At 41.2% G+C, this 16,740-nt stretch overlaps 1 protein-coding gene across 5 annotated transcripts; it reads right to left on the minus strand.

Annotated features, from left to right (window-relative positions):
• Positions 1 to 4,724: 4,724 nt before the first annotated feature.
• On the minus strand, positions 4,725 to 16,181 carry BUB3 (BUB3 mitotic checkpoint protein). 5 transcript variants are annotated; one of them, XM_042818736.1, is made up of 9 exons: positions 16,123 to 16,181; positions 15,825 to 15,912; positions 13,847 to 14,041; positions 12,983 to 13,052; positions 11,949 to 12,100; positions 9,067 to 9,225; positions 7,541 to 7,718; positions 6,983 to 7,199; positions 4,725 to 5,040 (listed from the first exon to the last, which is right to left on the minus strand). In XM_042818736.1, the coding sequence occupies exons 2-9, from the start codon at positions 15,831 to 15,833 to the stop codon at positions 5,031 to 5,033; spliced, it is 990 nt and encodes a 329-aa protein (XP_042674670.1). In that variant the 5' UTR covers positions 15,834 to 15,912; positions 16,123 to 16,181; the 3' UTR covers positions 4,725 to 5,030. The 5 variants fall into 5 exon arrangements, with proteins under 5 accessions (XP_042674670.1, XP_042674666.1, XP_042674668.1 ...); XM_042818732.1 differs by having other exon boundaries at positions 16,095 to 16,174; XM_042818734.1 differs by having other exon boundaries at positions 16,128 to 16,152.
• Between the last annotated feature and the right edge of the window lie 559 nt (positions 16,182 to 16,740).

Here is a 16,740-nt window from a genome sequence, read left to right on the forward strand (position 1 = left end):
CTCCATCGTAACCCCATTATCTGCCTAATTAAATTCTGAATGCATAAAACTGTTGGACCCATCTTTTGGGAGGCTGTACGCTTTAATCACAATTACATGCTACATATTTCATGATATATATCTTTTGCGTATAATTAGGAATAAAAAATGTAATCCCAAAAAGATGTTTAATAATTTAAATACTGAGGATTTGATTAAAAGCATTTGAGGATTGCAGATGACAGAGAAAGAGCAGCAGCTCCATTATAACCAAGGGAACAATTCAAGGACTTCAAGCCATGCTTTTGTTTCAAACCGAGCACCGTGATCTTGGAAACAAATATTTTGAACAGGAATGGGCAGATGCATCTCCCCAGATATGCTCCCATCATTTGATCTGTGGAATCCGACCGTGTGCACAAAAGGCCAAATCTTCCTGTTAAGAGGTTTACCTACTTCTCACCACGTTTCCTTCAAACTCTCATTAGCAGAAATTAACGACCTCTGGCAGAAGCAGGGCACTTACCCCCCTCTCAGCCCTGCGTCGCTGTAGGTCATGACGTAAAGAAAGTCTTGGCATGAAAAACAAAGCTACCTTAATGCAAAACATACGGATGGAAGAGAGAAAGGCAAAGTTACGTCGTCAAAAAACGTCACAGTTGTACCATCTCACAGTTTATGCTATCAGTCGACGACGCAGAGGATGCTTACATCTCCTACCTGCCTCCAATCTGTTGCAACTATCCTCCACTCAAGTAACAAGCAAGGCAAATCTCTGCATTCTATTGGCCTCTTTCTACATCACTTTGCATTATTATATATCAACACATTGGTATTAATGTATTTCTGCATAAGAAAAAAAAAAATGCATTTAAGAAGATTCCTCTGGGGATCTTAAGCCTCCTTTAACAATTCGGCCTCATTAACCAACACAGGGGAAAGCAACATTTGTTCAATTGACCAAAGAATTACATCACAGAAATAAAAAGATTAGCTAAAATAACTCCCTGCAGTAAGTCTACAGCACCAAGAAAAAAAAATGAAACCAATTACATGAGCTAGGATTCAAGAAATCTCTGCTCGAGTCCTGCCTTTACCCTGCGACATGGAAATTCACTTCCTTATTCTTTGTCTCTGTGGACATCTCTGGAATGAGAATATCAAGAACATTTCTTCTCTCTGTACCTTTGACTGCCTTATCTATTCCGAGAGCAAATTCTCCAGCCAGGATCATTTCTTACAATGCATCCATGCAGCTCTGAAAACAAGGCAATCACTGAGTGCTGCACTGTTGTCACTGCAGAACTGCAGCATTATGCAGCAATATAAGCAAGGAAAATCAACCTGTGCTTAGTTAATTATTAGGAACACTTTGGCATAAACTAATAAGTTACAGCTTTAGCTTTACCTGGTGCTACCTTACTCTATCAGAAAAGAATATAGTGATTTTCTGTAACAGAGGCTGCTTGCTGAGCTGCATCATCTGCTGATCCAGGGGTTGTTCCAGCACAGCTGATGGTCACCCCAGCCATAACTTTAAGGCTGTGATTATCATAAGATTGGCACAGATTTTCTGTGAGAATAAAGCAGTTTTATTAACTTTATTAACCCAGTTAAGAAGTCAGGAATGCTTACAAACATATTCTTTTACCTTAAGGAGTGCTATTGCCTTTCTCAGCTGAGCAAGTCCAGCTGGCAGACACTGCTGAGCAAGGCAGCGCAAGGCTGACACTGGGTTTTGTCACTGATGGCATTTTGGGTCATGGAGGAAAATAAAAGCCCATTTAATAGGTAAGAAGTTTAAGTTTAAAAAGAACGGGAACAAAGAATGCTGGTTTGTGGGGGCAAGACCTATGCCAGGAGGATGAATGATTGGAAACAAATTGAGCAATACAACAGCCAGCGCTTGCTTCTCTCTCATGGCCCAAAATGGAACCAGTTACAGCTCCACCATCCCTGGCAGAGGCATGAAACATTCCATGGATGGAGATTCTGCCTCTTACTCCAGCAATTTACTCCCAGGCTTAACCATCCTTACACTTAGCAAGTTTTTCCTAACGTCTAGACTAATCTCTGCTGCAATTTGAGCTCATCATGCCTCGTCCCAGCCCCGGTGGACAGGGAGAACCGTTTATTCCCTTCCACTTTGCAGGTAATCACGGAGGACTCTGAAGACCTATTACATCCTCTGCGTTGCTATCATGCCTTAGCACACTCATATTTTTTTTTTGTCTATAGGAAAATATATGATACAATCAAAAAGTGTCACACACCAGCCTTAACGAACAAGGGATTTCACAGGAAGTCTTTAGCATCTTAGTTATGGGTAACTGGGCGAATCCTCTGCTTGACTTTACATTTCTAAATTCTGCATAGCTAAATGTATTATAAAGCATCACTTCAACACTGTTTCAAAGAACCTTAGTGTGGTTCAGAACCAATGCCACCTTGCGGGAGTACAAGAAGTCGTATCAGTTGCATATTGACTAAAAAATGACCAGCGTCGTGGTTATGATTATACTAAACAACATAAAAGCAGCTAATGGTGTAATCACCAGAACAGATGCCTGCTAGTCAAAAGAAGCAGCTTCTGCTCCAGGCTGCTAATACCAATCACTGATGGTGGACGTGTCATTTAGGCCAACATTTGCAAAAGCATCCAACAGTAGATGGCCCGAAACGGGCTGTTTCTATCTTAACAGATGCACCAACTGAATTCCTGCTGAACTGAGTGACCAAGGGACTGCAACTAAAGAAAACCTGATGTTTTCTCGAGGCAATAAAACTGCTGGCTTCTCGTAGAAGCGGGAGACAGCCACACAGGATGGAGCTAGCAATGCCTACACTGATCTGCAAAAGTCATTCTCAATGGCACCACTCAAATCTGTGTGTTCAGATATTTAAGATCAGTACTGGCACCTGTTTTGCTTTGGAAAATGCGCATCTTAAGGACACTTTTTTTTTTTTTAAATTACATAATTGCAGCAGCAGCAGCAAAACACATCACATCTGAGATGTGGCAGAGCTACAGAGCTCTATGTAGTAAGCCGTACACTGATTATCTTCAAGTAGTGGCCAATAAAGTATGCTTACCAGCAGAGTTTTGTGACACTCAGGGCACAGATGCCACCTGGCTCCCAATCCCAGTGTTACGAGACTCCTGTGAGAGCCAAGCCATGATGTTTTCTCCTGCAAGCAGTCAACGATTGATGGCTCTATTAGAATGACAGCTATGACTCCATGTCTTTCTACACAGCCCTCTGCCCTACAAAAAGCAACGATTTCAGGAGCATTTCTAGATCTCAACTCCTCTAAGAATTGCATACCCTCTCTGTTCAGCTGCTTGCCATGTAGATCTCCAAACGTTTGTGCCAGGACTTCTCTGCATTGTCAGCCTTTGCCTTGACCTGTGTTTCTAGAAGACAGCTTAAAAGGAAGATTCATCTCATGCACACCAAGAAACAACCATATATTTATACCTAACAGGAACAGCTGTGTCACTGACCAACCCACATTTCTCCTCTCCGCCGTTACTCCAGGTTGCTGTGCTGCCTTCTACAGGCTGCATCTACATAAAATACCAATGCACCACAGAAATTTCTTAACCATTTATAACCCAAAATATAATTAAGCCCAGTCTCTCTCTCCTACATTTTGTGACCACTTTTGCTCGCTTTGTAAGCGTGCAGATCTTAGTCCATCACTACTCAAACTTTGGCTTTTTCTTCATATTTACCATTGGAAAACCGCACAGGTTACATCTCTGTGGTATTAGCCAAACCATTTTCAATGCCCCCATTCCTCTCCTACCCTCCCCTACTTCCCCCACCTGTTAATTCCCTTAGCTTCCCACACTTAACACTTACACCTCTGTACATTCCCACTCTATGCTCTCTTCATTTCACAAATCTCTTTCTTCACATAAAACCTACCTTTTCATTATTCTCAGCCTGTTCTACCATCCTCATTTTGGGTCTCTTTTCCTCAATGTTGGTGTTGTACTTTTAAGTAACAACAACAACAACAAAAAAAAAAAAAAAAAAAAAAAAAAATCTATGGGCTCAATCCTGTATTTTGCAACATAAAACTTACTCTCTTGGTTGAGAAGAAATTGAAGAAGAGATACTGCCTACGTTTGCTCTGCAAAGATGCATGTTTTTATATTTGCACACAGATATACATTGTGCTCTGGAACACTTAACAGTTTGGGCAGACCTAATAACAAAGTCTCTTGTCTCAACATTCAGCCATCTCTCAGACTAGGTATTCTGCTCTCAGAAGCCTTCAGTTCCCATATTTAGGCTCCAGTCCCAAACTATCATCCGCTTCCTCTCAAAAAGCCAATAAAAATATTATTCTTTTTCAAAAAGGAAGTGTTATCACTTCCTAAACTGACAGCAGAAGATCAACTTTTGCCCAACGTTCTGTAGCCATTAACCCTCAAAGCAAAAAAACAAAAGCCACCATCTCTACCTGATAACAGCACAAGTTTGTTAGCTCCCCGCAGAGTCCAGCTTCCTCTCCACTTCCACCTTCTCTGGAATGATTTGTTACCATTTCTGTTGTTGGCAAGTTTGTTTTCTCAGAGGTAATACAGCACTCCCACTGACTGGACAGGCATTGATATCTCAGAACAGAAGCAGGAAATACAGCATGAATCCAACCACTGGAACTCAAGAATTAATTCAGGTAGGTTAAAGCTTCGGTCTTCACGTATGCCTCAAAAAAGACTGTTACACAAAGTATTTTCAAAAATCTACAGATATTTATTGAACACTTATGAGACCATTCCATAATGAACAATACTACAAAATTGTTGCAAGTTTATAAAGATTTACAGGAAATTACCTACAGGGGGGTTGAGCAATAGTGCTAACATATGCAAGCAGAAAAGTAACAGTGGATTAAGACACAGGACAATATACAAAGAAATAGTTCTTGGGTAAAAATAACATCTGAACACGGGCTGTTCTTCCCATTTCTATTACTTCATCTTAGTCTTGCTAGGAACAGGTGGGCAACTCTTGCAGACCTCCACTGATATCTCTTCTTTAAGTAGACCTGAAATAAATAAACTGCATTTCAGCAAGCATTTTTTACAGTAATCATAAACAGGTCAAACACTCAATATTTTAAAGGGCAGAAACGTGTAGACAAACCACATTCACTTGTACCAATACAATACATAACTCAGCAATCAAAAGCCTGATGCTAAGTTTATATCACACGGCTTCATTTAAAGATGGGCCATGCAGAAATGCACAGAGATCACTACGAAAACATAGAAGACCAGCAGCTTTAGCAGCAAGCAATTTATTTTTAGACTACAACAGAGATGACTCACACTACTGCAACACTGAAATATATGCATCATTCTTGGTGCACTAAGGCTGGCACAAGCAACTTATAAACGTCAGGAAAGCATATAAACCTTGTTAATGTTTTCAGAAATTCATTTAAAGATAGAAACAGGTCCAAAAAGATGCCTGTCTAAATGCATTGCAATTACGTTACAATTATTTTCCAAATACACAGATATGTTCTGTCTTTTCTCAGCTCATTACTGACTCAAACAATTTGCCCTTCTGGGATCAATTGTTTGCTAATAAATAATTGTTTACAGTCACAAAATGATATTAAGGAGTATTCTTATTAGTTTTCCTTCTACAGCCTAATAAGATTCAAAACTAGCTGATTCCCAAGAGTCTAACCTTAACCTTGCTGTGTTTAACAGCCCAGGAAATGATGAACCATCTGTTTCAGAAAATAATGGAGGGCCAAGAGGAAATATTGTTTAATTGTAGATTAACCTCCTCATACGGCAGAACGAAGCATCTACAGCATCAGCAATCATAACTAGCAAGGAACGAGAATAACTGAAAGCAGCTCTTGCAATTACAAAACCAACAGCAGCAAGTAGTCTTTCACCACCTCTTTTTTTTTCCCCTTTAATTCCTCCCAAACATACATAACAAGCACAACCTAACTTTTAATATAACTGAAAAAAAATCAGCTTTGGACTTTGATAAACGAGGAAGCCACAGAAATAAATACTGAAATCTTCCTTTCCCCATGAGTAAGAAGATTGTTTTAAAACAACCATCTCCAAATAAGAGATGATGCATTTATTGCTTTGTAACTTCCACCTCGCATCTCCACTGTGAGGAAATGGCAGCTGCCAAGCAATGCACAAGTCACTTAAGGGAAGGAAAGAACGGTGTTGGTTTAAAAATAAAGAATTTTGGTCACTTATTTATTCACATAGCTCCCCGTGATGCTAAATATCTGGTCGTCTCAGTTAAAGTTTGAGTAAGAAAAGAAAAAAAACAGTGACAAACCACAAGGACTTGAAAATAAAAACAACTACTCCTGTGTCGGCATAATGAAGAGCTGTGCAATTCTGCACCTCAGTGGCAGGTTTTTTAATGTAACATTCACGCCAAAACAAGCTTAACAGAAATCTTTCATCCCATAAATCAGTTTGCTCCACTTTGACAGCAACAATGACAGAAAAGCACGTTATCAGAGAGCTGCAAAGTCCGACACACAGCAACTGAGAAAGCCAGCCCTGGATTCTACACACCCATTCCCTTCTGTACCAGCTGGGTGCACACAGAGCGTGTACAGATTTCATTAATTCCAAGTTCTAAATATCCAAACACGGTGACATTTACTCAAATGAATTATTCTTCAATTCCTCACTTAATTCTTGAAGCAATGAGCTAGCAATAACTCCACAGCTTCATATAATAGCACCTATTCAGAAAGGATAAGAGTTTGACATTCTTCTCCTGCTAAACAACTGGGCACAATTTTATCCATCAGACGTCTATCAACCTACGGATATTGAAAGCTTGGGTGAACAAGATAAAATCAAAACCAACCCTACTGTCAAGCTGCACTATCTACTGGCATCAATAATGCTATTCATGAATTTAGGAAAATTAATAAAATCTTGGGATGAACGCTCAGAAAGGCTCCCACACAAGCGATGCATACTCACTTAGGTTTTGTTTCTGCATCTGTCACTTGGCGAATATAGATACCATCTTCAGGATGTTCAATGTCATCCATTTCATACATATACGAAGAAGCTATTGCAAGGGTGGTTCCATCGTTGCTGAAGGCAAGTGATGCTATGCTGGTGGGATAGCGGTGGAACTGACACAGCCGCTTTTTGTTGAACGGATCCCAGATATTTACAAACCCGTCTGAACCTCCTGGAAAACAGTTTTTAGAAATGGCCTGCAAGTGACACCTGGGAGAAGGGTAACAGCTACAGGGAAGTGGGAAGGATGGGAAAGGTAGATTAAAGAGCGCGGCTACGTGGAATGAGTTTGTCAGACAAAACACAGGATTATACAGAGCTGCATTATTCACACCGAGTATTTCCTGATGTCTGATAAGAGAATTAACTCCTGCTGCAGCCAATAATTTAAAAGCAATACAAGAAATACAATGTAAAAGACTTACAAATGAAGGGCGGACGAAATAAAGGCTGACCTGTTCAAATCACAAACTACAGAAAATGATGCAAGCGTCAAGAAAAATGAATGTTTACCTGTAGCAAACGTGTTGTGGACATTATGGAAAGAAATAGCATTAACTGGATAAATCTGCTCAATGTTGTTCTCTTTCAAACGATGACACTTGAATGCATATTTCTTCTTCTGTATTTCAGGACTCGGATCCAAATACTCCACTGCAACACGACCTTCAATGGAACTTAAAACATAACCCTAGCAACGAATGGGAGACGGGCATTTCAGAAGTTTGTAAGTGGAGAAAAGAGTGCCATACAACTTACTTCATACCCCTCTAAATTAAAGTAAATGTAAACAGCCTCTGGTTGTGCACCAGCACAAGTCGTTACCACTGATCTACGGCATCAGCAGGAAAAGCTGCCTTTAAGAAGCAACTCAGATAAAGCTTTCCAAAAGATTTTCATTGCATCGTAAGTTCAAGCTAACAATGAGGCTTTTAATTATCTTTGCGAGAGGAAATTCAAGTTGATTCGGAGGAAAAAAAAGCCATTACACCTCCCAGCATTTGAACACTTATTCCCCAAGGCCCATATGTAGCAAATACTCACAGGATTACTTTGTTTCATTAGTCAGTTTACAAGCAAGTAAACCCTTCAAGTTCAAACAGCATTTTCAGCAGCATTGATTATAAGGGGCGTCCACTTATCCAGCTCATTACAGCCCTGACTTACAGCAACTTGAGATGCTTTATTGTTTCTTCCCAGTTAAGCCCATCATAGAGCATTTCCAAAGAGGATTATAATGATCTCTAGCTATATCAAGGTTCTTCAAAATCCAGAATATAATCAGGAAGATCAATTTGTTTTATTGAAAGCGGAAAAAAGCATTCATGCCACTTCAAGAACAAGCAAGACCTCTCAGTGTCTGCACCACCTCCATGCACGCTGAAAAACTGTATTCCAAACCAGTTCTTGCTTTTGCCAGCAAAAGCTGTTGTTGCTTTGCTTCAAAATGAGCCAGAAACACCAGAGACACTACGTTAACCTATATGGAACAGCTCTGTGATCATCTAAATGGTATCATTTGCTCAAGGCAACGAACCATAGGTTCTTTAGTGAGTGACACAGTCAAGACTTCAGAAAATTAAAAAGAAAACCATAGTTTACATTCTTACAGTTTTAATCCTGCCCCTCTTCACTGCCTGCTCAGGAATCCAGGGTTACAATGCATAAAGCCTGCTGGGAAACCATCAAGCCTGTCTTCATCTTTTCTACTGCTGCTTCACAGAGATTTTTACTTATTTATTACTGTATTGTGATGCTGATATGCAAAGAGGTGATTTGTAAATTAAAAAAAAAGACAAACTGAGAAAAAGTGAACCTGATGAGTCAGTGGCAAAAGCTCCAAAGCCACGCTGTTCATTAAAAGAGTTAACCTGGAACAAGGAGTCGACATCGTTTACTTTCTCCAAAGATGGTCCTCAAATTTCATAACCCAGAAATATTTTAAAATGGGAGCAAGACGCAGAAAGCTTGAAGTACGAGCTGCTGTTTTTCCTACAGAAGACCCACCAGAAATGCAGTCGTTGAGATTGTTCCCATACCTGTTTGTTTGGAAATGCTCTGATACAGCGGGTCTGGTATTTCAGGCTCGATTCCCTCCGCTGCTGAACGTAACCCATGTTGCGCAAATCCCACACCAGCACCCTGCGACCTGCAGTGCCCACAATCAGCCTGTCTCCAGACACAGACAGCGTGTACACCTTCCAAAAAGAAGCACAGGTGTTAAACACATATTAGTCTGGATGTTTGTTGCATGAAAGAAAGTATCAGCAGCCTGCAACAAGCAGCATCTGTAACTACGACTGCAACCCCAGATTTCCCTTCTGCTTCGATTTGTAAATCAGGTTTGGGATAAACAATAGGAGCATCCAGTTGGTTACTGGCCAAAAACCAACGTAACATCTCTTACCTGGCACATACCTTAAAACCAAGCCCAAGCAGCATCAGAAAACATAAAGCTAACTTACAAAAACCAACAGTAACCCAACGATTCCAGTACAAATATGCACTTGTAAAATCCTAAATATCGAGAACGCTCACTGTGTTGGCAGTCTGGAGAGAACCTTCCTCAGTATTAATTCACATTCTAAACGATACACATGCACAGAAAAAATAGATGCATGATTCTAAAGGGAAATAAATATTATTCAAGTTTTCCTCAAAAATTATTTCAAGCATTGAATTTATTGATAGGACAAGGCATGAAGGAAATATGAACAAAGCAACAGAGGAAGAGGGCACAGATTTGATTTTTGCTTGGCATGCACAGCTTGCATCACCCACTGTGCAGCCATCATTGCACAGCTCAGTCTCACAAAGCCACTGCTCATTTTGTTTCTCCTCTGTCTAGAAGCAACACTTCAACATGTGTTTCATGTTAATGAAGGGAAATAAAGTGCTAATACTTCATTAAAAACAGTACTTTGAATACTACAGTAAAACTAATTGAAAAAGCCTACAGCTTGGAATTGTAACTGTTCCCAAAACTGGCTCAGAAGTTCTACTTTTTGTTTCTTACAATTCTCACAACAATACTAAAGGTATCAATCCTTCTGTGCCCAACTTCTACTCATCAATGGAGTTAACCTGGGCCAAAAGGAGAACAACACCTGCTTAGTCAGCAGCTCAGTCCTACCAAATGAATCACCAGCTGTAGCTACACAAGCAAGATGGAATCCAACTACCTCCAGCTGCTCTGCCACTGAGCTGATACAGCTACCAATATGCTCCAGAAGAGGAAAGGCAAGTGTGAGAGATCTGGTGCCCTGGCAGAAGGACTCTATTTACTCCTGGACAAGTGCTTGTACTCAAGCACACAGCTTCCCTTTCTGCTTCTCTGATAAAGTTTGTAAACAGCACAGCTGCTTGGATCTAATAAGACTACACTGAAATATGAGACAAATAAATTTGTCCCATCAACTTCTTATGGCAGAACTCTTGTCCTCCAAAAAGTAATTTATTACAAAAAATACAAAGCTATCAATTACCTCACAGCTCCACATACACAAAACCCTATGTCTGTTTAACCAACCTACATTCTCTAGGCATGCATTTCTGCTTTAAACAACCATTATTCACCATTATTCAATTTCCCTCTCAAGACTGATGACTCAACAAAGGCTCACATAAGATCTGATGATCCCCATGCCAATTCCCATTTAAATACAAGAGGGAGAAGACTTAAAGCTAAACTGATCTGCAGGTGTTGAACATCGTATGTTTGTGCACATGTAGAAATGAAGGCATAAGAGCATTAAACACCTTAAATCTTCTCTACAAACTGATGTCACACCTGTATAGTGAGTATTCTTTCTGCACCACACAATGATAAATCAAACGAAACCATTGTCATGCAGTTGAGTAGGTGTACACATTTATCAAAGGCACTATTAAAGAAAAGGACATAATGAACCTTGCTGAACCAATCAGCAGCTTGATTCACTGTCTGTCCGTTATATGATATCCTGTCAGCAATTTATCATCGTTCTTTACATGCTACATACAACTATAAATCAAAACTAGAAATAATGCAATTACTTCATTCTGAACAAAGGCCTTGTCAGAAGGAGGTCCTGCTGTACTGTGACAGAAGTAACAGCTATTTAGCTGCCATGGGGAATGCAGTGATGGTTTCTATGACTCGATCGTACACTGTGACACAGCTAAGTGCCATTTTTAAAAGAGCACAGGCAAAAAATATTCACATGCATAATTTGGTCTTCTGTAGTTCATCCCAAAGATTCCACTCTAAGTGGCATAAAGATCAGCAAATCATGAAACGTATTAGCAAAAACTCAAGAAATTACATTCTAGTTTACTTGTCTTGGTCTCAGCACGGAGGATTTTGGTCAGTTTAGCCATTCTTCTAATACTAGGTGTTACTACAAAGCAAGCAATTCTGTTCGACCTTTCTACACAAGTCAAAAAGAAATAATATTTCAGGCAATGAAAATTGGCCTCTTACTCTATTTCTGGGCACGTTTCAAAGCAATCAGACCTTACAAACGCCAGGATTTGCTATCTAAAAACCTTCATGTCTAGGAAAACCACTAACAGAACATATTGAAACAATCAGGCCAAAAATTAGCAAAGTAAACCATGGATTATCAGTGACCACCTCAATTTTACACACTGTTTTTGCTGGGACTTGCCTCCTCAAACTTGATTTACACAGGACAATTTTTTGCCATCACTACTGCTAAGAATTAAGTTATGCTCCTATTGATGACAGCGTGATGACTCAACCTAAATTCGTAACATTTTCTGATTGCTACTTTAAAACACAACATTTGTGTCTTAAAAAGCATCAGAAGTCACCTTTTGAAGTCACCACAATCATACAGGATGAGCTCTCCAACCACACAAACAACTCCCTGGCTGTACTGTTTAACATGTTACCTGGGATCCCAGATCCACCACATACCTTTTCTGGCTGAGAGAAGGTTCCTGCATTGCAAGGTGTTCTGGGATCCCACAGTTTAACTGTCTGATCCCAGCTGCCAGTCACCATGACATTCACTTCTGGGCAATACTCAACACATCTGATAGGTGCATCATGGCCACCAACAAGGTTTTCTGGAAAGAAGCAAACCCAAATGTAACTGTATGGGCTTCACAAACAGTCAGAGTGTGGTGAATGAAATTAAAAACACACATTATGGTCATACAAACACACTGTAACACACACTAAGAGGTGCAAAACTCTGACAAAGCAGAAGTTTTCTGTGTATTTTGCCATATCTGTGAAAGACCATTTTAAACATGTCCAGATTACAAGCCTTCAGAAGCTTTGATAGGGAGGTTGGACTCGATGATCTCTGGAGGTCCCTTCCAAGCCCTACAATTCTGTGATTCTGTGAAAACAGCACGCTCAGTTTTAGAGCAGCTCAGCTAATTCCCCTCTATGAGACAAAGTGGCAATTCTCAACAGAAAATGAACTCAAGATGCCTTAACAAGCACATACCAGACTTCCCAGCAGAGTGCCAAGCCCTGCTCTGCTGCTAGGTGGTACTTCTCAGGGCCACCAGTTTTACTGCCAAAGACACGCATGACAAAGTTTAAACCATCAGAAAGATGGGTTTGTCACTGCTTCCTTCCCTTCTCACCTTAAAATTAGGGAAGGAAAAAAAATACACGTGCAAAACACATCAGTTAATACCTGTCACCAGAAATGCTTTCAGTTTAGCAGCAATGGATCCAGCCCTTCTGCTAGAAATCTCCCGGCACAATCTTTAATCATGCAATAAGAAATACTGCCTTGTTCAGTGCCCCAGGGAACCAGAGAGGGCTGCATGATTCCTGGGTGCCAATAGTGCCAATTTAAACTAAGGAGCTACTGCTTAAAGCAAATATTCCCCTCCTGAAAAACTGGAAAAATTCTACTGCTGTAAGCATCTAAACCTGAAGCTCAGGCCAGGTTTTTCAAAGAGATCACGCCCAGAATTCAGTGTGCTTACCTTGGTCCGTGTTTAAATCGTGCATTTTCAACTGCTGATCTAATCCTCCACTCCAGGCATGGGTAGGGTCCTATAAAAGCAAAAAGATCCACTCATGACATGCATAGATGTACAGCAGGCAGGGAAACTTCAGTCTCCCAGGCACAGAAAGAGACCTGCTTTAAGAGACTGGGGAAAACTGGAAACCGCGTGAGAATCTGTGTTTTAAACCACAGTCTGAATTGCAGGTGGAAAAAAGCACAATTAAAGATTTAATTGATCCTTAAAGCATTCATTCGGTAACGTATCAAGTTCAGACACTGGAGGACATGTCAAAATGCAGTGCAAAAAAGAAAAACCTACCAATTACTTGCAACACTGTATTTCATATATCACGTATGATAAGCAAAATAATAAGAAAAATAAAAGCCAGTTAAAAAAATCTTTCAGAAGAATATTTCAGTGGTTCATGTGGAGCAACGCTGTCTCCACATAAACTCCAGCAAAAACAACCCAGTAAGAGAAGGCTAAAAAAAACAATAATTGGCTGTGGGTATCCATTGTGAATGATTGTGGGTACTCATTGTGAAAGAAACATGCAAAGAATTGACCACTGGAAAAAAAAACAACTGTATAAACCAGCTGAATTTATTCTTGTCTGCCACTTCTGCCAGAAGTAAGCTATGTGTGTGCCTGCATCCTTCACAAAAAACATGGATTTAGGACAAGAAACAGGCTCGTGGGAAGAACAATAAGCACAAGTACAATGCTCTTGGACACCTGCATTTCAGGTAGGAACTATCCCTTTAATTTCAATTTCTCACGTACTTTGTGCACCGTAAGCCCATGAAATACAATTGAAAAACAAACCTCACACACACTTACATAAAAAGCACAGTCAAGGACAGCTCCTGAATGCTGATATTTGAGTCTCATGCTGTTGGCAGGAACATCATAGAGACGGACAGTGGTGTCCCAGGATGAAACAAGCAGAAACTGAGATGTGTTTGGACTGAACTTCACCGATGAAATCCCATCATCTGGAGTTTGATTGAGTTTGAACTCGTTTGATCCCGTCATCTGACAACAGAGCACAGGTGTCATTTTAGTCACAACAGGAAAATAAACCCAGTGAGTTGGCTGGCTAACTGACACACCTTAAGGTTCATTTAAAGGAAACCCAGAAAGCTTGCTAACCTTCACACAGAGCTGGAACGCAGAACTGACAAACACACTGAAGTTGCTTCTTGCAGCCCAAGACCTTAAACTCCTTCCCACATAGAGAATTTTTAATTTAAATACCAAACACAGCAATACAGCATGGAATAATTATCATAAACTTTTTGTTCTGTTTACCTCCAAGCTTAGATAAACAATATTGTTATGCACTTTCCCCTCATTACGCTGTCTATATGGTTATATTTCTAGGAGTATTTATAAGTTACTCTGAGGCTGAAGATTTTACTTTAAAAAATGGGGGCAGAAAGAAATCCAAGGAAAAACACCAGCAAAAAGCATTCCTGATTCAGTGCAACTGTGCTGGACTTCCAAGAACTACAACTGCACGACTACTCCAACAGTTACCAGCACTAGTTGGTATACATAAAAAAATAAGTAAAAGAGAGCTGAGGCTACAGGCAAATTTCAGCTGGAAAGACAGTTAAGAGCTTACAAATGCTCTGGATGAAGAAACTGTTCATTATAAGTACAGCAAAAAAGCCCCCAAAATCTTTTAAAATGCTTTCTAAGCATTAACAGCACATTTCTTTTTTGAGGAAAAGGCTTAGTAAGTGTATTAGCTGTGACTTTTTGTAATGTTATCACATCTGAACTTGTGTATAAACTCAAAGGAGAGATTAGACCTTTGGGAGCAAAATCCAAGACAGAATGAGAAGGTGAAACGTGACAAGAATCAGCTGCTCTGCACAACGATTCCAGAGCTGTGTTTGTCAGTAACTGAACCATCACCAAGCTGTAGAACAATGTAAGCACTGCACATTCTTACACTGGAAAAAAAAGTCCGAAGTGGAAGCTCTTGGAAGGATGCCTTTACATAAAGCACCCACCAAAACAAAAAGTGTACCATTACAAATGGTACTCAAAATGGAAATGAAAATATCATCACTTTTAAGAATAGGAAATAGAAATTACACTCTAAACCCCTTTTTCCTTGCCCAGAAGATGGATATGCTTGAGAACCCATCACACACACAACACAGCACTTGTAACAAAGGATTCTGCAGCAGGATCGTTACACCTTAAACAGTGAAACGTACCTCAGTGAGGATTTCAGATGGACATGCAAAGACAACAAAAGCAAGGAATGGAGAACCAGGAGGATCTAAGCAGACACACTAAGAGCCATGGCCGCTTGTGGCAGAAACTCAGCAGGCACTTATTGTAGGCAAATGAGACAAGAGCTACAAACCACCCCAAAACAACTAGCAAGCAGAGCTCCAGGAAGAGCAGAGACTTGGAAGGAACTCCTGAAGTTTTTGAACCCAGAAATAAGTATATATACATACACATGCACGTGGGTGCATGTGTATCTCCTATGTAGGTTAACAGATATATATATATATATATATATATATATATATATTTAAAAAAAAAAAAAAGGGACTCTGCACATTTACAGAAATAAAGCTAGACTGCCAGAGAACTGCTGTGGTCACCACAGAGCCCTGACACAGCAATGGAGCACCACAGGCAGTTGGAGAAGATACTCCAACAAAGGCAGAACCACGACACCAACTTCAGCACGGGGTTCCTCTGCAATTCTTCCACCCCGAGAGCTGCCTGTACAACACAGACACGAAACCAGCGCTTTTGCAGCCCCCAGGACCCCAGTACACAGCACTACCGTTTTCATAGTACACGGCTTCTTCCCTCTCTCGAGGCCACACCACGGAGAATTGTTCTTCACAGATGCAGGCAGCCTGCGGATAGTCCTGTGTGGGCGGGAAGCACAGCGTGAGGGCCAGGCCCGTAAGCGGCGGTAGATGCGAGGCCGCTCGCAGGCCGCAGCCGTCCCTCAGCGCGGCCCCGAGCCGGGAGCGAGCCCAGAGCCTCCACCGCTATCCCCAACCCTTCCCCCAGCCCTCAAACCCGCTTCCGACCCGAACCGACCGACCTCACCCCGCAGCCCGGCTCGGCCTCACCTCACCGCCTCACAGCGCCTAACGGCCGTCCGCTCCACGCATGCGTGGTGCGCGCAGCCTCGCCCGCCTCTTGGCCCCGCTCTCCCATTGGTCAGTTCAAAGCGGCCTGGCGGCGCGATGCATGCTGGGAGCTGTAGTCGGCCCGCAACGCTGTGCGGCTGCCGGCGGCTGCGGAGCGGGCGGGGATCGGCCCCGAATGTCCATCGATGGAATGGAAGTCAGAGACGAGGGGACGGAGCCGTGAGGGTGGGAGCTGAGCACGGGCTGCCGTCAGCAAAACGCTTACGGCGTCTGTAAATACACATGGTGTTTCCAAATATTTCCGACATTTACCAATATTTACCGGCATTTACGATATTTCCCGATATTTCCAACACCCACAATCTGTTATCAACAGAAATGTCCGACACCTGAAATATTTCCAAATGTAGCCAACAGTTCCAAACGTTTCCAATTATTTCCACTATTTCCAGCAATTCTCACATCATTCACGGCATTTCCTGCCCAAGCTGGGATTGCCATGCACCCCTTCCATAGGGCAGCACTCGTTCCTCATCCATTCCCAACACGCTGCCTCTCCCTTCATCTTATTTAATCCTTTCTGCATCTTTTAATCGT

Source organism: Centrocercus urophasianus, unplaced genomic scaffold (genome assembly GCF_019232065.1).
Source record: "Centrocercus urophasianus isolate 14NV4802_14NV808 unplaced genomic scaffold, USGS_Curo_1.0 seq_17, whole genome shotgun sequence".
Classification (NCBI taxonomy): Eukaryota; Metazoa; Chordata; class Aves; order Galliformes; family Phasianidae; genus Centrocercus; species Centrocercus urophasianus.

Excerpts from the sequence above, each read along its gene's own strand:
- BUB3 (XM_042818736.1), bottom strand. Across the intron at positions 13,053-13,846 it reads TCCTTGACTGTGCTTTTTAT|GACCCTACCCATGCCTGGAG; the intron begins GTAAGTGTGTGT and ends TTGCTTTTATAG. Across the intron at positions 9,226-11,948 it reads CCTTCTCTCAGCCAGAAAAG|GTGTACACGCTGTCTGTGTC; the intron begins GTATGTGGTGGA and ends TCTTTTTGGAAG.